This window comes from Diabrotica virgifera, chromosome 8 (genome assembly GCF_917563875.1).
Source record: "Diabrotica virgifera virgifera chromosome 8, PGI_DIABVI_V3a".
Taxonomy (NCBI): Eukaryota; Metazoa; Arthropoda; class Insecta; order Coleoptera; family Chrysomelidae; genus Diabrotica; species Diabrotica virgifera.
This window is the reverse complement of record NC_065450.1, coordinates 22,470,234-22,492,649: the sequence shown is the minus strand read 5'-3', so window position 1 is coordinate 22,492,649 and position 22,416 is coordinate 22,470,234. Positions and strand designations below refer to the sequence as shown.

Sequence of the window (22,416 nt, the reverse complement as noted above, 5' to 3'; positions counted from 1 at the left end):
TGCATAAAAATAATATTCAGAATTATTTTAGTCATAATTTCCAGGTCATAATTTAAAAAAAACGCTAAAATTATTCATTTTTTCGATCTTGCAGTGATCTTGATCTCCAAGGTGTTAAATAAAAAACACAGATGGCAGTAAAAAACGTAAACAAAAACCTACCACTTAGCCTTAAAAATCGCTAATAGATGGCACATGGTGTAAAAATGTCAACATTTCCAACTCAAAACCAAGTGGAAGGGATTGACTGAAGATTTAGGAATATTAGGATTAGGATTTTAGATTATTGAAAGAAAGTATGGATAGAGGAGGAAATGTAGTATTTAAAATAGTATTAAATTTTTTATACAAATTGTTGAACACAGTCACTTAAATTGAGTCCTAATTTAAAAACATAAGTACAAAAATATATGCTGTAAGTGTAAAAGTTAATCGATTGGTGTATGTAGTGAAGTATTTAGTGCAAATGTGACTATTTTGTGTCAAAAAGAAGGGCAGATTGTACGGTAACTGTAAACATTAGACATTCCCTTTACTTTATAAAATCGAAGTGGGCAATGAAAAAACTGTGATTAGTTTAAATTGGTAAAACAATGGATAGTACAATGGAACGCGAATCGGGAGCATTAGGAGGACTTTTTCAACAAATTATCCAAGATATGAAGGTAAGTAAACAGATTTGATTGTATAAATAAACAATATTGTTTATTCCAACTGTTTCCTATCTAGTTTCTTTTATATTTAATGAATGCTCCAAAGCAATGTTTGATTTTAGTATACAAATGTTAGAGATTATCCAATATAAACAGTTTGGTTTGTCCATTGAGACTCTTGTGTATACGGAAGTAAAGTCTAAATATAGGACTGAATATTTATTTTTTTCTTAATTTACACAAGCTGTATTGTGTCATAAATGGATCTTAGATTTAGTAAAGGGTATTCAATGCAAAGTTACAACTTCTAATTGAAACTAGGTACTCAAGATCATGGCATTTAAAAACCACTTCAGTGCAATCTACATTTTTTAAAGGCCATTAAATCATAAACCTTTCTAAATTTAAGTATTATACAGTATAATAATGCAGAGTGAGTGCATGATAATTATTCTTCCATGTAACCAAGGGATTTAGAATTCTTGAATAAATTTATTTGTTCCATTCACTTATTTTCCCAATTTGATCTTTAAGTACATTTTCTTATATTCTTCTTAATTTTTCTGGTTTTAACACCCTTGTTGCTTCTGTCTACAGTAGTCTAACTTGCCTTTTTTCTTTTGCAAGCTATTTTTTTCTTCTTCTAAAGGTGCCTCTCTGCTAGAGATGATGGTGACCACATTTGCCCATCTTATTCTATTCACAATAGATCAGTTGACGTTAGACCTGTCCATTTCCTAAGATTGGCCAGTCAGGATATACGTCTACGTCCAGGGCCTCTCTTGCCCTCAATCTTGTATCTATATATAGCGTTGACAGGCCTGTTAGGCCCATCGCTGGATGTATAATTTCCATCCTTTTCGGTTCTTTGCTGTCAACTTCCAATCTCTAATTCTCAACACACTGACATCTTCCATTACTGCATCTCTCCATTTCCTTCTTGGTTCTCCTCTCTTTTTTGCCATCAGTTGTTCTCCAACTAATATTCTTGACCTGTCTGCTCTCCTGCATTCCTTCTAGATGACCGAGCCATTCTAGTCTGCATTTTCTCACTATTTTTGATATCGGTTGGTTACCATACAGGTGGTACATTTCTTTGTTCGTTAGTCTTCTCCCTTCTTCCTCAACTACGTTTCTGCCAAATATTCTGCAAAATATCTTGCTTTCCCATCTATTCTGTATGGTATGATATTATTCATAGTCCATGTCTCGACCCCCATATATATAATCAAAGAATATAATATACTCTCCTAGAAGCTTTTATATGGAACAGATGGTCACATTTATTCGTCACTTCAAAGCAGGCTTGTTGACGAGGGATGTTGCGGCTGCGGTGCGAGCAGTGCTGAGATCGCGTAAGCTCCGTAGTTGTTGTCATGTCTATGCACCTACTCAGTGGGAACACAAAATCCTATGCTAAAACATTACAGGGCAGTACCCTTCTACTCACATCTACATTTGATGTAACATTGTGGGTCTAATTCTTACCCTCAATCTTACTTTGAATAATCAGCTGTAGAAGTTGGTATTTATTATTATGCATAATGTGGTCGAAGCAAGCCAATTTTCTCTTCTTTACAGTGTTAATAATTCCTTTGTCTTTTCTTAGTTTCTAGAGAATAGTTATGTTAGTTTGTTGCAATTTTTTCCACTTTGTATTTATATTATTACCTCCGACGCCCCTGAGGGGCATAAGGAGTTTCGAGAAAGAAGAAGAAGAAGAAGTATTTATATTATTATCTGTGTGTATAGTATAATAGTGTCTTTGTTTTTATTTTACCATGTATGATTTGCCTTGTGGTCATTAATAAATGTTCCTTTCCTTCCTCTTTGTTACCATCGCTTTCAAAGGTTGTAGAAAAATTGGTCAAAATCCGAATGATTACTTTCTTACAAAAACACGATTTACTTTCTTCCTGCCAATTCGGTTTCCAGTCATTAAAAAGTACATATGATGCCATCTTCAAATTCATGGAAAAACTATACTTAGACTTAAATAACGAATATGTTGCTGCTGCAGTTTTCTGTGATCTATCTAAAGCCTTTGACTGTGTCAATCACAAAATACTTCTTAATAAACTGGAAAGATATGGTTTTAGAGGCACTACTCTAAAGTGGTTCAGTTCATACTTGGAAGACAGATGCCAGTCTGTATCAATCAATGAGCGCTATTCTAGTAATATCTTTATTAATTGTGGCGTACCTCAAGGCTCTGTCTTGGGTCCTATCTTTTTCTTGATCTATTTTAATGACATAATTAACCTCGATATTAATGGCCAATTTACTATATTTGCAGATGATACCACAATTTTATGGCAAAACAAGGACTCTAAGGTACTGAACAAGATTATTAGTAGTGATATGCTAAAAATCTTAGAGTGGTGCAAAGTTAATCATTTGACATTTAATTTTTCAAAAACCAAATTAATTTCTTTTAAGAATGATCTAAACAACATTACTCTGGGTAATGAAGGCATTTTGTTCTGATACTGTTAACAAATTTTTAGGTCTCTATATTGACAATAAACTTACAGGCCAATAGATATCCCGTGAAATAACGAATAACGTGAAAGAAAATGGGGTGGAGCAAAGCCATTCGTGAGTAGACGTTACAGAATGATCTCCTCAGAATTTTTACAGTGTTGCATTGTTTCTTTTACTCGCAGTATTTAAATTTTATTTTATTTTTTTTTTCGTTTTTTTTTTATTGTTGTTATTCTACGTTTTGTATTTGTATATTCTGTTTTAATTATTTTAATTTTATTCATTTCATTCAAAAGTTCTTTTTGGAACTCTAAAATTAAAAACTGTAAAGGTAAGTAAATAATAATAATTGTAATATAAAAAAGTAGATATACCTAAATTAGTGTTATTTAATTGAGGCCATGAGAGCCAGAGTTGGCTAGTTGTTTTTAACATTACTTTACATATTCAAAGAAAATGATCAAAAGCTATCAATGTCCGATTGTTTTAGTAATTGTATGTTGACCAGTAATGATTCTTGGTCAACATAACGACTAAAACAATCGGACATTGCTAGGTTTTGCTCATTTTTTTTTATTATATAAAGTAATGTTAAAATCAGTTAGGCCACTCTGGCTCTTATGGCCTTAATTGTAGCATGGAGCTTAAAATTAAATTATCCGGACGACCTGTTAATAGTCAAAGTCGAGAAATAAATGCTAATATGTTAGCCTTCATGAAAAAGGAAGCTGAAGAAGGTGTCACAATACCTCATCATAGCATAAAAGAGCGTGTGGTAGACGCGACAAGTGTTTCCAAAAGTACAATGATCTGTAGAGTCTCAGTTAAACTAAAATTGAACAAGTTATGCCTTATAGAAAGTAGTAAACAAATACATATACCATATTTTATATGGTATCCATAGCAGCTTCTTTATGCTGGCACTAATGGAATATATGTAATTGCAGGACAATGCTCCTCGTTTTCCTCTCCAAGAAAACATTGTAACAGAAAAAAGAAGCAAACTTTTGAAGACATTGACAAAGAGGTGTTAAGGCGTATTATTCATATTTGTATACGAGCGATGCATAAGGACCTCAGATAAAAAATATTCTGTCTAAATTCAGAGATGGTTGAGGCGATCAAGGTAGTTTTTAAGAAATTTTAGAAGATTAATTATAAGAGACACTGGTTTCCGTTGGAGAAAATCAAAAACAAATCGAAGACTTCTAACAGAAAGATATGACATCCATAAGCTTCGTACCTATACACTACTTAAGAGCTGTTAATAAGTACAGAGAAGAAGATCGCCCTGTAGTGTATATGGATGAAACATACATTCACTCAACACAAACAATGTTACTCATTAATGCTATTATTGTTTCAGAATTTTCAGTAATATTTGACAATAGATAATGTTATACATACCTTTTAAATGAAATAAAATAATTTTGCCGAAATTTTTACTGTTATATTAAAATGAATTTAAAATATTAAAATGATAGTAAAAATCGTAAGTATAATTATTGCGTTATTTAAATATTTATTTTGAAACGTTAAATACTTATCAGTAATACAGCTTTCCAATTAGGATCTTTTAAAATTAATGTGCTTTAATTGTAAAGTAATTTAAATTCCGTAAACTGACAAAAGCCTACCTGTCTGAAAGACCATATTATTCAGTAGAAGATTTTTTTAGTCAATAACTAGAAATTACAGTACCCTTTGCACAAGTAGTATTTTTATTATTTTTTTATCTATATTTGGGTGTCATATGCAGCAGCTTAACTTTTTAACTTTTAAACCTTTTTTATTAATTATTAGGTACACTATGCATTTTTGCAATTTATTTAAATTTTTGCAATTGATTATTTCTGTTTTAACTTCATTATTATTATTATTATTTAAATATATTGACCATTTATGTAATTTTAGTAAATCGGATTGTTACTGTTTTGTTTTTTTTGACTATTTATAAGCTTTGTTAATAAAATTGTAAAATTTTTCATGGCAATAAAGCATATTTCTATTCTATTCTATTCTACTTCCAATTCCCTCTTCTACATTAATTAAAAAATTATTTATTTACACTGGAAAGAAAGTGTTTAATCACCTACCACTCAATATAAGATCCTCAAGCAATATTTTTGTATTCCGAAGAGCAATCAAGAAGTTTTTATTATCTAAGTGTTACTATAGTATTGTTCTGAAGCTATTTCCTTGTGGCATTTTTATGATTAATTATTTATATGGGAAATAAGCCACAATTAAAATGAAAAAAATAATTTTATTAACGTTTCGACGCCCAAATCGGGTGCCGTTGTCAAAATACAAAATATTACTAAAATAAACTAAAGTGTTGTTGCTAAGCAAAAAAATTCTTCTAATAATTTATTTAATCTCACTCATTTATATTGGCAATTCAGACATATATTATACATTTTAAAGTAGAAGACTTTAAAATGATATTGCCAATATTTATGAGTTGCGTTCCTGGGACGACTTACTGAAAGATAGTTCATTCGATTACATATACTGTGATACTGTGATAGTATCACAGGTTTTTCCTGGTTTTCCCTTGTGATTTACTATGAAGTCTCTAACGCGAGAATTTTACTGTCGTTGCATTTGGTTGTCTTTTTAAAGACATATCACATGCTATAATTTTTTATGACGGATATTCTTGAGTTGGGGTTAATTTCATGTAATCGAATGAACTATCTTTCAGTAAGTCGTCCCAGGAACGCAACTCATAAATATTGGCAATATCATTTTAAAGTCTTCTACTTTAAAATGTATAATATATGTCTGAATTGCCAATATAAATGAGTGAGATTAAATAAATTATTAGAAGAATTTTTTTGCTTAGCAACAACACTTTAGTTTATTTTAGTAATATTTTGTATTTTGACAACGGCACCCGATTTGGGCGTCGAAACGTTAATAAAATTATTTTTTTCATTTTAATTGTGGCTTATTTCCCATATAAATAATTAATCATGTTACTATAGTATCGAGGAATTTTTTGAGGACAGTTGCTCTAATTGATGGCTTTTTTATTTTTTTATTATGGAAGTTATATAGTTAGTAGTATATAGGGAAGTAGAAATAGGGGTAGGCCAAAACTTAGATGGAAAGATGGTGTAGATGAGGATGGGAGAAAAATAGGCGCAGCAAACTGGCAACGGTTGGCAATGGATAGGACTGACTGGCGTAATAGACTTGGGAAGGTCGAGGCTCTTTCATAGGGCTGTAGCACCATTGATGATGATATAGTTAGTATTTTAATGTATCTTGTACTGTGTTTGTACTATACCACGTTGTGTTTTATAAATGTAAACTCATTTTTAGAAACAATAAATTTTCTCTCTCTCTCTCTCTTTCTCTTTCATCTCTCAAACATTTATTTTTTGCGCTCTCTGTTCTGAGTGAAAAATAAGACAGTTTTGCCTTTGCATTGCAACTGCATAAAAATGGTATACATTTTTATTTCATTTTATATTAGTTTTACTCCTTTGAGTAACTAGGTCAATTTTCGGTTGGAGTTTACCAGCTGAACAGATGGGGTCGTGAATTGTAAGTTTTCGAATTCCCTCTTGTCTTCTTCGCTTCAGAATCCATCTGGCTTGCAATTTTTAGAAGCCACAGAGATGTTACCAGGGAAATGGACCAATAAGTTTTCAATTAAAAATCTTGTAGTAATATTTTTAATATTTCTCATTATTATTGTTTCTATTAGGTTGAAAACTTTGCCTTTTTTTTATTTATTTTTAACTTATCTTTCCTCTGATTTTCTCATCTTTCTCTTGAATTTATTAATGTTTGATTGTATTCTTTTTCTCATGATCATCTTTCAGTGCGTCACAGTTTTTCGATTTCTTTCTAAGGCATTAAATTGTATGTGACAGAAAAAAGGCACGTCCGTGATTACAGACATTTACAACATTTATTCTAGTTATTCTAGTTGTCGATAGATGGCGCCATAGTAAAAAAATATTTTTTTTAAATTAGATAATAACATTACAAATATAATCTGTATAATTTATAAGACTATACAAATCAAAGAAAAATACCATTTTATAAATGCAAGAAACACATTTGATTTGTTTTTATTCCAAATTGAAAATAAAATGTGACAACTGTCAGATTTAACTAAAACGACATGTTAGAATAAATGTCATAAATGTGTATTATCACGGACTTACCCTTTTTCCTATCATTTGTTACGCACTGAAAAATGCTCATGAAAAGGACAATAATGATAGCCTCATTCAAAAGGAAAATTATATCTTGCAGAACAAAGTGATTCTAATAATTTTATTATACATACTAAAGTTCTAATTCCAAAGTAGATATATTACAAAGTAGTAATAGTTTGAACCCAAAATACAAAAGAGTAATAAAGTTTACATACTGTCTCCTGCTTTAATCACATGGTTCACAACATTGTTAATTAGTCCTTCATGAATTCAAAAACAGAAACAGAACTATGAGACAGAAATAACAAAAACAATAACAAGTACAGGCAGTCTAAGCACTGAATAACATTGGGAAGAAATCAAAACAAAAGTAGTTGACATAGTAAGAAAAGCCGTAGGCAAAAAAACAAGAGAATGGTTCAATAAGAGTGTAAAGAGGCCATACAGAAAAGAAATGAAGAACCCAAGAAATATATGGAAAGAAGAACCCGACAAAGAAGACCAATATAAATGAAGAGGAAGAGTTAAAGAGTTCAGCCGAAATCAAGTCTTGGTCCCCTTCAACCTTGCCAATTCCCCTCCTCACATCTAATAAATTTTGTGCATCTGCTGGCACTTCATCCTCCCACCTTTTCTCTAGCCTTCTTTTTGGTCTTGCACCTTTTCAGCAATCTTTTGGTGTCCATTCTCACTACATGACCAGCCCATCCAATTCTCTGAAGTTTCTTTTATATCAAATTAATGCTCCAAAGCAATGTTTGGTTGTAGTATACAAATGTTAGAGAATGTCCAATATAAACAGTTTGGTCTGTCCATTGAAACCAAATGTGCCTCCTTTTGTTTATAGGGAAGTATAGTCTAAACCAGGGGTGAGCAAAAGCCGGCCCGCAGGCCGGATCCGGCCCTTTTGCTTACTTTATCCGGCCTGTTGAGAAATCCCGCAAGCATTTTTTTTAAGAGCATAGGCGCAATGCTTTTTAATTGCATTAATTTTTTTCGAATCCTGAGAAAACTAATAAGTATTTTTGAAAAATTTAAATGCTGAATGAAATATTACATTATTGCCGAGGGCCGAAAGTCCCTGAAAACTTCTATGTTTATTTTAATAAGTCACAGGGGTGAAAAAACGAGAGAAAATTTAATGTGTTTTTTAATTTCAAATATCTCATTCAAAGGAAACTGTTTATTCTTAGAGATTTTCGGCCCTCGGTAATAATGTAATCTTTCATTCTGCATCTAAATTTTTCAAACATATTTGTTAGTTTTCTCAGTATTCGAAAAAAAGGAATGCATTTAAAAAGCATTGGTCCGAAATTTTGGGCCTACGCTCTTTATCTCTTTTATGCGATTTTGTTGAAATCAACAGTATTAGTGTTCATAGTGTTCAATGAAATGAATCTCTATCTTCTGCTTTTCTTAAAAGCACCTATGTTTAACCCGGTCCAGGCGTGAATATTTTTAGGCCAGGGTATTTGTCGTCTGCCAGGACCCTTTTCTTTCGATTTTACCCTTCATAATCAGCTGCTGCAACAACTTACAACAACATACCTATCATTTCTAAGTATGTGCCCTTTCTCCTTGTTGTCTTTCTCCTTGCTGTCTTTCTCCTTTTAATAATTTCTCTCCATTTCGTTCGTAATATGATCGGTGGAGAAAAGGCAGGCGGCTTGAGAGTGAAGTGTTTAGTGCTTTCTTGAGAATATTCAACCGCCTTGTCTTCTCTGGGTTTGTTAAATGGACTGTATTATTGGGAGTTTCTTTTAGTACGTAAAGATAAGAGTAACACAATATAAGCTTTTATTTCTTTACGCACTATGGGTAACAGGAACAGGTATGGGTGACAATATCGAATATGTTGATACACTAATTTTGAATTATTTTCGCAATCGCTGTGACAAATTTTGGTTTTTCTAAGTATTATTTGAGATTCGTAGGTAGAGGAGATTTTTCAGTGACTTTTCTAATGACAGACGTTTTTCTTATCTTTTCTTTTTGTTAATAAATAAACTCATTAGCAACGCAGAACTCGATCTTTTACGTTAATAAATTCACGTCACACAATAAAATATATAAAACGCGAAGAAAGTTTTTATTGGACGAACACTTTGAAATTTACAGGGTTGAAAACAAATCAGTTTTCAACCATACTGCCCCCGAGAGAAATGTCTAGTATCTTGTAGTTTTAATTTTACTACAATGAGGAAGAAGGGTCAAGAACATGTGTTGTTGGCGGCGAAGTTTCACCTAGCGGTAAGGGGATAAGTTTAGTTATAGGGCGAATGAAGGTTCCACTTTTCGTGCGAACTTGGACTGCTCGGACGTTGTGGTCTTTTCCTTCATATACTTCGGTCACCCTAGCAAGTGGCCAGTGTAAAGGAGGAGAGTCAAGGTTTTTGACCACTACTAAATCGCCTACTTTAATATTAGGAGAGGAAAGGATCCATTTGGGTCGGTTTTGGAGCCGATTTAGGTAGTCCGAGGTCCAGCGCTTCCAAAAGAGTTGCTGAACTCGAGTGCACTGCTGCCAGCGCTTTAGCCGATTATCCGGAGTGCAAGAAATATCGACTTCTGGATAAGATAACAAAGAGGCACCTATTAAGAAGTGTCCTGGAGTAAGAGGCTGTAGGTCTAATGGGTCAGTAGACAATGGGAATAGAGGGCGAGAGTTAAGAACGGCCTCCACTTGAGTAAGAATAGTGCAGAAATGGTGACAACTTTTCTAATTGGAGATACCGAGCGTTAGCTGCCGGTAAAGAGCTGGATGAACTAAGAGAAGGAGAATTCTGAGCATCAGAATTGGAGCTATCATTAGGAGACCTTGTTGTTTGAGAGTGAGAAGCTTCTCAACTATGGGTAGCAAAATTCCGAGCGAAAACCAAACTACCAGTAAGCAACCTTGACGGTTGCGAGAGAAAAAGAAGCTTCAGAGCTATGGCCAGCAACATTATCCGAGTCAGAAACGTTACTGCCAGTGAGAAACCGTGATAGTTTCGAGAGAGACGAAGCAGCTTCAGAGCTATAGGTAGCAACTTTTCGAGGAACAAACCCGAAACTACCAGTGAGCAACCTTTATGGTTGTGAGAGAGAAGAAAAATAATCTTCAGAGCTATAGGCAGCCACATTCTCAAGAGCAGAGCTTTGGCTACCTGTGAGCAACCTTGACGGTTGTGAGAGAGTAGAAACTTCTAAACTATGGGCAGCAACTGAACTGTTACTACCAGCGAGCAACCTTGACGATTGCGAGAGAGAAGAAGAAGAATCTTCAGAGCTATAGGCAGGCACATTCTCAAGGGCAGAGCTATGACTACCTGTGAGCAACCTTGACGGTTGTGAGAGAGAAGAAGAATAATCTTCAGAGCTATGGCCAGCAACAATCTCCGGAGCAGAGTTTTTGCTACCTGTGAACAACCTTGGCGGTTGCGAGAGAGAAGAAGAATCTTCAGAGCTATGGCTAGCAATAACAATCTCCGGAGAGCTTTTGCTACCTGTGAAAAACCGTGGCGGTTGCGAGAGAGAAGAAGAAGAATCTTCAGAGCTATAGGCAGCCACATTCTCAAGAGCAGAGCTATGACTACCTGTGGCCAATAAGACGTGAGTATCATGTGGTGTGGTGGTCGATAGTACAGTTGAGCGTAAAGTGAGGTCATTTTGATGTACGACGCTGGGCTGGTCAATTTCTGGCTGAGTTGTCAGAAGAGTATGAGATGTAGGACGAGTAGAAGACTCTCCGTGGTTCAGTGAGTGATTAGAGGGCTCAATTGCAGCATGCGTGTTAACTGTAGAGTGGTGAGTGTTGTGTAAAAGAGAATGGTGCTTAGAGTGGCATAGGGAACAGGTAGATTTTGACTCACAATTTTGTAAAAAGTGCTTACTACCTAAACAGTTAAAACAGAGCTTATTGGCTTTTGAATATTCAATTCTATCTGATACAGGCAATGAACAAAACTTGGTACATGAGTAGATGCGATGATTTTGTTGAAAGCAGTAGCTACGTACCTTGGGCTGTAAGGTATATGGCTTTGATTTAGAATCCCTTTGACTAGAGGGGTTTGTTTGGGAGTGAAAAGCTACCTTGAAATTACTCGGGTGAGAATTGTCATTACTTTGGAATCTAGCTGCTTTAGACGTGGATTTTTGATCCGCAATGAAATTCTCAGAGTTGATATTTTCCAGAACAACACATCGCTTACTCAAAAAATCGAAAAACTCATCAATAGTTGGAAGTTGATTCACAGAAATTTGCTCTTCAAATGAGCGACGAGTGTTATAATCAAGTTTTTGTTCCAATAAATGAACAAGCAAGGATTCAAATAATTCTGCTTTACTTAACTTTACCGTGTCTAAGGCATCGAGAATTGCCTTAGAATTTGCAACGAATTGTCTCAGCGACTGCGAATTACATTTTTGCAATGTAGGAGTGGCTTGTAACTGCTGATAATATGAGCGGATTATCTGCCGTTGGTTACTATACCGGTTGTGTAATAAATCTAAAGCTATGACAAAATTATCATCAGTTACTGGCAACTTATCAATTAGCTTTAACGCTTCTCCTTTGAGATATGATTTTAAATAAAAGAATTTCTCAGCATTTGATGATAATTGTGAGTTATTGATGATTAGGGCTCTAAATAAGTTTATAAATGAAGGGTATTCGATGCAATTTCCACTAAAAGTGTTTAAGTGAATATTTGGTAGCTTAATATTTATATGAGAGCGGCTATTATGAGAGGAATGACCAGGATCTGGTGGAGAAGACACTTGACTTAAGGCTTCGACTCGAGCTTGTAGGATGCATTTTAGATCCAGACATTTATTTTCATATTCATATCTATCCTCATTAACTCAATTTCATGTTGAATGGAGTCGTAATTAACTAAGTTTTCCTTGAGAATGTCTATACGAGACATCAGCTGATGTTTATCATCACAAGAGATATTAGCGTTGTACCACTTTTCTATGCGCGTGAACTGAGCCTTATAAGTGCTACGCTTTTTCTTGAGAGTGTCCATGTTTTACTTACAACAACAAGTTGGCTGGGAGTTGAATAGAAACTACTTACACTAAGAGCAAGCGAAGAAGTATTTTCTACTGAAATATCCCTTCAAGTGCAGAGAGCTGTCCTTTTTTATACACTTCGAGTGGAGAACAAGTATGCAAAAATTGAACAAGAGAGAATGCAAGAGATAACTAAATAGTTTTTTGCTAAATAATACTTCGAGTGAAATACAAAAGGACAAAAGTGAACAAGAGAAAAAACGAGAAATAAAGAGAAGTATTCTTGCTAAATCCAAATGAACACAATTTATACAAATAAATTAAATTCTATTTAAAAAATAAATGTTACTGTGTAACAGTTACTTCCTAACTGATTACTTCGTTAAGAGAGTCACCAAATGTTCTGAGAAGAGTGATAGCTTAATTGATAATTTATTTATGGTTCTATATTACTGTTAAATATACAATCAAATAATGCATATGCCAATCTGGATTACGATGAAATAAATAAAGACACGCAAAATAAAAAACGAATTTGTAGCTTTTATTATTCTCGGAGCATCACCTGAAACATACAAAAATACATATTCCAGAGCGGCATAGCTTTCTCAATTTTCTACAATTTAAGTTATGTTATAAAAATTAATTAATTAGGAGATATTAGTTCTGAGGAAACAATCTATGAGAAAAAAAGCTAATATTTGTTTAATGCTATCACTGCACTTTGATGTTTTTTAATAAAGAGTTTACCTCGATACACTAGGCTTTAGGGGAGGCCTATGTATACCTGCGTCTGCTATGCACCTTCTAAGTCGATTGGGCTGGAATTGTGGAGCACTAGTCGTGGAGAATCATTCATCCGGTTCGAAGATAGACCATGGAGAAAAGGCAGGCGGCTTGAGAGTGAAGTGTTTAGTGCTTTCTTGAGAATATTCAACCGCCTTGTCTTCTCTGGGTTTGCTAAATGGACTGTATTATTGGGAGTTTCTTTTAGTACGTAAAGATAAGAGTAACACAATATAAACTTTTATTTCTTTACGCACTATGGGTAACAGGAACAGGTATGGGTGACAATATCGAATATGTCGATACACTAATTTTGAGTTATTTTCGCAATCGCTGTGACAAATTTTGGTTTTTCTAAGTATTATTTGAGATTCGTAGGGAGAGGAGATTTTTCAGTGACTTTTCTAATGACAGACGTTTTTCTTATCTTTTCTTTTTGTTAATAAATAAACTCATTAGCAACGCAGAACTCGATCTTTTACGTTAATAAATTCACGTCACACAATAAAATATATAAAACGCGAAGAAAGTTTTTATTGGACGAACACTTTGAAATTTACAGGGTTGAAAACAAATCAGTTTTCAACCAATCGGTCCATGGTATTTTCAAAATATTCCTAAAAAGCCACATCTCAAAAGCTTCCAGCTTTCTCATTAAGTCAGCATTAACAATCCAATAAACGAGAATAGAGTGGACATACCATTTTTTTTATTATCCCGGTTTTTTATAGGGTTCTCTGCCCTCCGGTTCCCAATTTCCAGCTTTGTTTGTCCGTCGTTGCGTTCGTCAAGGTGAAGGTTCCTTTTTGACATTACCTTCTGAATGTCACAGGAATTGCTTCGGCCCTCCTCTCTTCTTTCGCTTGGCGTCAATTTTAAAATTTGTTTTGGCGGCCTGTCGTCGTTCATCCTTTCTATATGACCATACTAGATCAGTTGTCTCCTTTGAATGTTTCGACTTGACATAAAGTTTTACCATTCGATATCAGATTTGCAGATTGAATCTTTGGTTACTCAGAAATTTCCTTATCTTCATAAAGGCTGCTCTTGAATTTCTGAATTTCATTTTTATCTGGATTCTTGTTAAGGCTTAATATAATGGACCACATTAAAAATTTCGTAATTTTACTGGGAACAAATGGTTCACATATACACCCACACCCAACTATGACAATTTATTATTAGTAGTATGCAGTATCTATTATTAACAGTCAAATGACTGTCCAAATTCTTTAAAATGATACTTATAGTATTGTTGTCAAAAAAATTTCTTGGGCAGAGAAAAACATCCACCAAAAACATTAGCGTGTGCGCAGCGTACATACTGGGTATGGTATAGGTCTCCGGCCTGGGAGACATTTTGAAAATTTCATTTTGGCCCGCGCTTAAAAGTGTTTGCCCACCCCTGGTCTAAACTCTACATATAGAACTGAATATTTATTTTTTTCTTAATTTACACAAACTGCATTGTGACATAATTGGATCTTAGATTTAGTAAAAACTTCTAATTGAAACTAAGTACTTATGATCATGATCGGTATTTAAAAACCACTTCAGTACAATCTACATTTTTAAAAGCCATTAAATCATAAACCTTTCTAAATTTATTATACAGTATATAATTCAGAATTATTCATCCATGTAACCAAGTGATTTAGAATTCTTAAATTTATTTGTTCACTTATTTATAATATTTATATTATAAAAAGACAGAATACCCTTTCAAATGTTCCAGCACATGACCCCTATTTTCATTTAAAAAAATATTTGATTACGTCATCACGCCCAGATGTATGACGTCAGTAGTATGATTTATATGACAAAAAATCATAATTTAAAAATATAAATCGACCTGTTTTTAGATTTATTTCCAAAATCGTCCATTTACGAAAAAATGAATTTATTCCTTCCGTTTGTACCATACTGTATACATTATAATAGGTCTATTTCTTTATGTTCTAATTATAATAAAGGTACTCATTTTGATTTTCACTATTTATTATCTATTTCCTATATCAGACCCTCACATCCAATTTGCATCACAGTGCTTCCCACTTATTACATTATTAAATAATATTATTATGTCAAATTCTTAAGTATGATATATTTCTCATCACAGTCATACCTATTTTATTAGTCCAATTCACCCACTTTATCAGTTAGTTCATTAATCTTTAGAAATATTTCATACCAGTTAGTACTCTATTAAACTGCAAAACCTCGTAAGTCAATTTTATGTAACTTTACAGGACAGAAAAACATTTTGGCTTCTTTATTTTTACATTCAATTTTTTGAAGATATTCTTCTTTAGGCGCGATTCGATTGAGGGTAAAATTGTACATAAATCTGCGCGCCTGCGCAGACAGTATGTACACAGACAGTATGTAGTTCATTGCTAATCTTTCAAGATAGGTATGTATGTATCTGTAACCGTGCAAATAAGTCATTAAAAGAACATATTAGTGTTTTTAGGAAATGTATTATTTATTATAATTCTTGTGTTTTTGGATTTGTGTTTCTCTGTAGTAAAATAATGAAATATTATGTAAGCATAACATTTTACACTATATGTCGCCGTGTTGTTTAATTATATCCGAAACTTACATGTCAATTACAAGGACCTCGCTGGAGTAGTTGGTAATGCGTTAGCTCTGAGATTGGAATGACGCGGGTTCAAATCCTGGGCGATTCATATTTTTTTTTATTTTTGGTTGTTTTAATAAAATTTTTTGAAAGTGGTAGATAAGAAAGTTAGTTTGATTTTTAAATAAAATACAAATAACCTGTTAAGTATATTTACTTCGTTTAAATTACCTATTATATAATAGAAGAATATCTTCTTACGTGCGTACAAAGTACACACACATTCTTTTTTTTTCATTTTTGAAGTTATACTTCTTTAGGCGCGATTGAGAGTAAAATTTTATAATACTGCGCTCATGCGCACACAGGCAGTATGGCGTTTAGTTGCTAAATCTTTCAAGTTATGTACAGTCCGTCTAATTTACTTACCGTTGCACGTCATTATCTACGCCAGAGATCTAAGTTGACATAGTTTCCAAAGTATAACAAAATCCTGAATCCATTTTAAATCAAATAGATCACATAATTATTGTAAACGTGGATTATACAACAAAACAAATTAATATTCAATGTAAATAAATAAAAACTTAAGAAATAGAGAACAAGAATTAAGTTATAATCTTTTAAGATTTGCAGTGCAAGCGTTTTTGCACTGCATTGTTAATAATTATTAAAAAACTGCTCCGAACTCTTGGGAGAAGCCGATAGGTTTCTTTGTATATGTCTACAATAACAACTAAAAAAGTTGTCAGATACCTGGATTATTCCAAGTCGTGATAAAATTAGGTGAAATTTATATTTTTATAGTAGAGGATCTTTTTATAAATAATAAAAACAGTAAATATAATAGAACAGATACTTATAGTAAATAATATAAACAAATATGAAGTGTCATCACCGCAACTGTCAAATAAGTGTTACCAATTTATTCTAAAATGTCACCTTCGTTCGATTACAGTTACAGTGTGTTCCGAACAAATGTGCTTCATAAAAACGCTTTATAATCCATTTATACAAATTAAATGAAACATATTGTGTATTTCTTTAGGTTAACATTAATAGAAATCTTCAAATATTATTTCTACGCGTATATAATAAAATATGTCTAGTGGCTGTAATTCCAGTGTACTCGGCAAAATGATTCTAAAAAAGAACACACCTACCGCCAAATATTTCGTGTTGGTATCATGCGACGTCACAGGCTATGACGCGGATGACGTGCAACGGTTAGTAAATTAGACGAAGTATATAAATATCTCAGTGCAAGAAAAGGTGTGAAAAGAATATATTAGTGTTTTTAGTAAATATATTTATTATAATTTTTGTGTCTTTGGATTTGTCTTCCTCAGGAGTAAGATGAGTATTATTAAAACATTTTATTGTATATATTTATTATACTTCACCTTCTCTGTTTGTTACCGTGAATTGTCATTAGGTACGTCCGAACCAATACAGACACAGTCCTCGTAGAGTATTTGGTATAGCATTCGGCCAGAGATCGAGAGATCTTGAGTTCGAATCCGGAGCAATCCTATACTTTTTTTTATTTTTTTGAAAGGGATAAGCACAAAATTCGAATGGTGTTTAAAAAAAATTAAAACAAACTGTTTAAAGTATATTTATTTTTAAGAAATCATATAATAGAAGTATAACTTCTTACGTGCGTACAAAGTACACACACATTCTTTTATTTGTATGTAGGGCTCTTTATAGGTAAGGATTACATTACCATTGAGTAAAATTCAGTAATATTGTTTTTTAAGAGCGACTTACGAGGTTTTGTTACTTAAAATCTTAAACTATTATTAAACTTACGAGGTTTTGTCTCATAAAAATGCAACTTACGAGGTTTTGTAACTTAAAATCTTATTTATGAGGTTTTTGTAGATGTCGCTAGGACCGTTAAATTTAAATATTGACTTACAAGCTTCCGTGGTTTAAAAGATATATATATATATATATATATATATATATATATATATATATATATTATATAAAAACAAAAAAAACAGAAGTAAATCTTTGAACACACTCAGTGATCAAAAGATACAAAGTTGGTTCACCGACCAATCGTAACAAAATCAAACAAATGAAATAGAGAATGTGGAAAAATCCCCTTACGAATTAACTCACACATCCATTATTTCGGGCTGGGAAAAATTTTTCTGAATAGAATCAAAGATCCAAACACCAGTTCTCAGAAATGTGTTTCGCTCTCTTCAACCTCCCTGGGCTCATCGGTAAAGATGAGAGGTTGAATATCTTTAGACACATTCCATCAAAAAACAACATCCGAGACATAGATATAACAGGAGCGTATATCTACGCATCATCTGACAATGACAGCCTTAATTCCCTAATTACTTAAAGTAAAATATATGTTTAAAAAACAAAAAAAAGTACGTATAAAAGTCATAATTGACCAAAAGTCGACTTACGAGGTTTTACAGTTTAACCATTTTGTACTATTTATGCATAATAGCAAATGATTGCTAGTCTATTGGGCCAGGATATGAAGCATTTTGGCTCGCAATTTTTTCGTTCATCATGGATTTACTTGAAATTTTCACAGAAGGTAGGGAATAGCTCAAAGATCATTTTCTATATCATGCGCTAAACCTTAGGGGTGGTTGCCACCCCATCTCGGTGGTGGTAATTTTTTATTACATTTCAATTTCAACCATAGAAATCGATGGAAAATTTGATTCTAAGAAAAAAATGTTCTTTACGTTTTCTTCATAAAACTAATATTTTTTGAGTTATTCGCGGTTGAAAGTAACAGTTTTTTGACGAAAAAATCGACTTTTTTAGAGGGTTTTTTGAGAATAACTCAAAAAATATACATTTAATCAAAAAACTGTAGTTTTTAAAATTGTATGTTTTAGAAACACAAACAAAATCCTTTGTTTATAATTATTCTACGACCGATACAAACTGAGATACGGCATGTTAGAGGCTAGCTTTTTTCGTTAAATGCATAATTTGAAATATTCAAAGCCAAATAATGGGAAAACTTTGCATTTTTCGAGGAAAAATTACAGATTCTTTTTTCGACTTATACAGTCAGACCTTAAAAAAACAGTTTCTATTTTAGCATACAAATTGAGCGACTTATGATCAAATTAAGGTCGGTACTTACTTTTTTCTATGAATAAATCAGTGAAAACAACCCCCTAACTACCCTCCTAATTAAAATTGATCTTCATCCTTCTGTAATTCTTTTTATACAGTGATGAGCGTGCTAATAACGTGGAGGTGGACATTATCGTTATAAACGTATAAATTAAATTTTACATTACATAGGTCCGGTTTCACCAACAACAAATAAATCGAATAAAATTTATTAGACGTTTATAGTTTGTATTTTGTTTCAATATAATTTTGATAATATAAAGTTAAACTGGCGAATTTACTTTCTTACAGATATTTACAGCGAGATTAACTTGCCAATTTATTCGAAGAGTAATATTTTTTTGATAAATAAGTAAAATAATTCTTATTTGACTTTAGTAAAATGTAGAAATGTCAGTTTATTGGTCGAATAACTTTAATCATAGAATAAACTACTATATTTGTCGTTGGTGAAACAGGCCCATAAGTTCCCACCTTTAAACGTATCAGAAGAGTATGGCAACTGTCACTGTGACAGTAGAATTTTGTAAAATACTCCTGTCACAGACGTCTAAATTTGGGAAACTATGTATCTAATGTAATGTTAATTTATACGTTTATTACGATCATTTCCACCTCCACTAGTTTCATCTCTTTTTGTTGCGCAATGTATTATGTTTTAGATCTTTTGCGTTATTTTGCCGGTTATTAGCTCGCTTATCACTGTAGAATATGAAATACAGGGTGAAATGATCCTAACCCAAATTTTTATGCAAATCGATGCAAGCAGAAATAATTATTTTAGGATAAATAATTTTTTAATATATAGCTCCAACAAGGGTGGTTTTAAGAGTTGAAATATGATATTATATCCTAAAGCATAGAACAATCATTATTTAACTAATAAAAACAAAATGTTGACCATATTAATGTTTAAAATGTCATTTTATAATTTTTTACAATTATGGGTAGTTTTCACCCTTAAAAACCCAAAAGCGTATAACGGCTCAATATAGAAAATGAACTAAAGGGTAAAACGAGCCTAATTTCAAATTTTTGTACACATCGATGCTGGACGAAAAAATTGCGAGGTTTTTCCACTTTTTCAGCTTCATATCCTGGCCTATATGTACAGGGTTATTCACTATATTTTGACCCCCCTGTAAACTGCTTCATTTACAGAATTGGAAAAAAATGTTAAATACAAAAGTTATTCGATTTTTAAATTATGATTTTTTGACATATATATCATACTAGTGACATCATCCATCTGAGCGTGATGACGTAATCGACCATTTTTTTTAATGAGAATAGGGGTCGTGTGCTAGCTCATTTGAAAGGTTATTCAATTCTCTATTCAGTAATATAAACATTAAGATAATTATTTATACAGCGTGTCCAAAAAAATTTTTTTAATTAAATTAATTAACACAAATAGAAGAGTGTATGTAATTTATTTAATTCAAAATACATTCTACTGCTGTCAGAAAACAGAAATAAATGTTAATTGAACAAATAAACATTACTTTTCCCTTAAATTCAATGTTCAAGCTGCCACCCACCTGCCTCTTGGCAGTTTAAACATTGAATTTAAGCAAAAAGCAATGTTTATTTGTGCAATAAACTTTTATTTCTGTTTTCTAACAGCAGTAGAAGATATTTTGAAATAAATAAATTACATACATTCTTCTTTTTGTGTCAATTAATTTAATTAAAATTTTTTTTTTTTGACCCCCTTTATAAATAATTATCTTAATGTTTATATTACTGAATAGAGAATTGAATACCCTTTCAAATGAGCTATCACACGACCCCTATTCTCATTTAAAAAAATAGTCGATTACGTCATCACGCCCAGATGGATGACGTCACTAGTATGATATATATGTCAAAAAATCATAATTTAAAAATCGAATAACTTTTGCATTTAATATTTTTTTCTTCTAATTCTGTAGGTAAATAAAGCAGTTTACAGGGGGGTCAAAATATAGTGAATAACCCTGTACAGCTGGTTCCTAAAAAACGTGACTCTTAGTAAGATTTGATCATTCTGAGCAGTGTATTTGATTGGTCTGACATTATATTATATTTATTATGACAGACAAATAATAAAATAAACAAATAACAAACAACTAACTGATTACATAACATATATTATGTTAATTCATAAATTGTAATAGTTATTGAGGTCTAAATTTTGATATTATTTTGAATTCCTGCAAGCAAATCCTACATAAATGATAGTTTTTACATAAAATAGGGATTTCTTGCTATAATAGCATGTGGAGTCATTCTTTGAGGTTGAACAGAATAAGTTATCTGACAAATTTTAAGATCTGACAGTGACAGTATGTAAATATGTAATAAGTATTTATCCTTCAAAGTACACTGCTCAATTTTCTATAAAGTACGCTTTAAGAGTCGTATCAGTTCTTTTCGGAACCAGCTGTTACTAGGTATGAGCCCAAATATTCGGACAAACGAAAATTTATTATAATTCTTAATATTAAGAATAAATTATTATTAATAAATTCAATGTTAGAAATATTAATCCTTAACATTTCTATGGTTTGTTTTTAAACCATAGAAATATTAATCCTTAACATTTCTATGGTTTGTTTTTAAACCAGGAGGAGTAATTCAAATTTACCGCGCCGCAATGCTTGTTTGTAATTGTTCCAACCGCAGGCAGGTTTATTCACTGTTATGAAATTTTGACACTATTGGCATTTCATAGGTTAATTAAGTTATATCGGCGATTTTTTGTGTTTTCTGCGTTATTCCTTAAATTTTTAGATTTTTAGTCTCTTTTTATATAAAAAGCTGTTGTTTTTAGAACTCTTTAGCGACGTTTTAGACGGTTTTAGTACATATAAAATAATATTTATGCATTACCGTCGAAGGCCGACATAATCAACCAAAAAAGAAGATGAATTTGCTGACTTTTCTAGTAACTTTCTTGGGTGTGAATCTGTCTTTTTAGTTTAGGTACTCCTCCTGGTTTAAAAACAAGCCATAATATTGAAATGGCGTGGGTGTTGTGTGAAAAATAAACGAAAATATTGATAATTTTATGGCAACTAAAAGTTCTGACAAATCAAGAAATTACTATGCTAATATTAGGCACATCGCCACACGCCTTTACAACCTCGGCAATCCTGTCTATCATTGTTCTTACTAAGGATTGACACAAGTCAGGGTCGAAACTATCCCATAATTTACCTAATTTTTTCTTCAAGTTGGCGACGGTTCTCTGGGGATCATTAAACAATTTTTGTTTCATCTTATGCCAAAATGTCTCAATAATATTAAGATCTGGACTGGTTGAAGGCCATGAGAGGACTTTATTGTTATTCTCTCCAAACCATTTTTTAGTTGTGTTAGTGCACACCTACAATGTAGGCACCCCCATTTAATACTATGGGTTTATTTTCTATTCCGACGTCGGCCGACGTCGGATCTGATCTGATCGGAGAAAATCGGATCCAATGTAGGTGCGGCCTTAACCGTTATTAAATTTTTAAATAAAACACCCTGTAACTCAACAACGAGCCACATTTTATTTAAGTGATTTGGGTTGAATCTTAATATTTTGAGGTCTAGAATCTACAACTCGGAGATTGGA

The 22,416-nt window shown here is 32.5% G+C and overlaps 1 protein-coding gene across 2 annotated transcripts in view; it reads left to right on the top strand.

The window, feature by feature from the left end:
- The first annotated feature begins 240 nt into the window (after window positions 1–240).
- LOC114333316 (protein MTSS 1) overlaps window positions 241–22,416 on the top strand; it is a 262,400-nt gene continuing 240,224 nt past the window's right edge. For both annotated transcript variants that reach the window (XM_050658843.1, XM_050658844.1), the window contains exon 1: window positions 241–665. In XM_050658843.1, coding sequence (XP_050514800.1) covers window positions 594–665 — 72 coding nt within the window. In that variant the 5' untranslated portion in view covers window positions 241–593. The remainder of the gene's footprint in view (window positions 666–22,416) is intronic.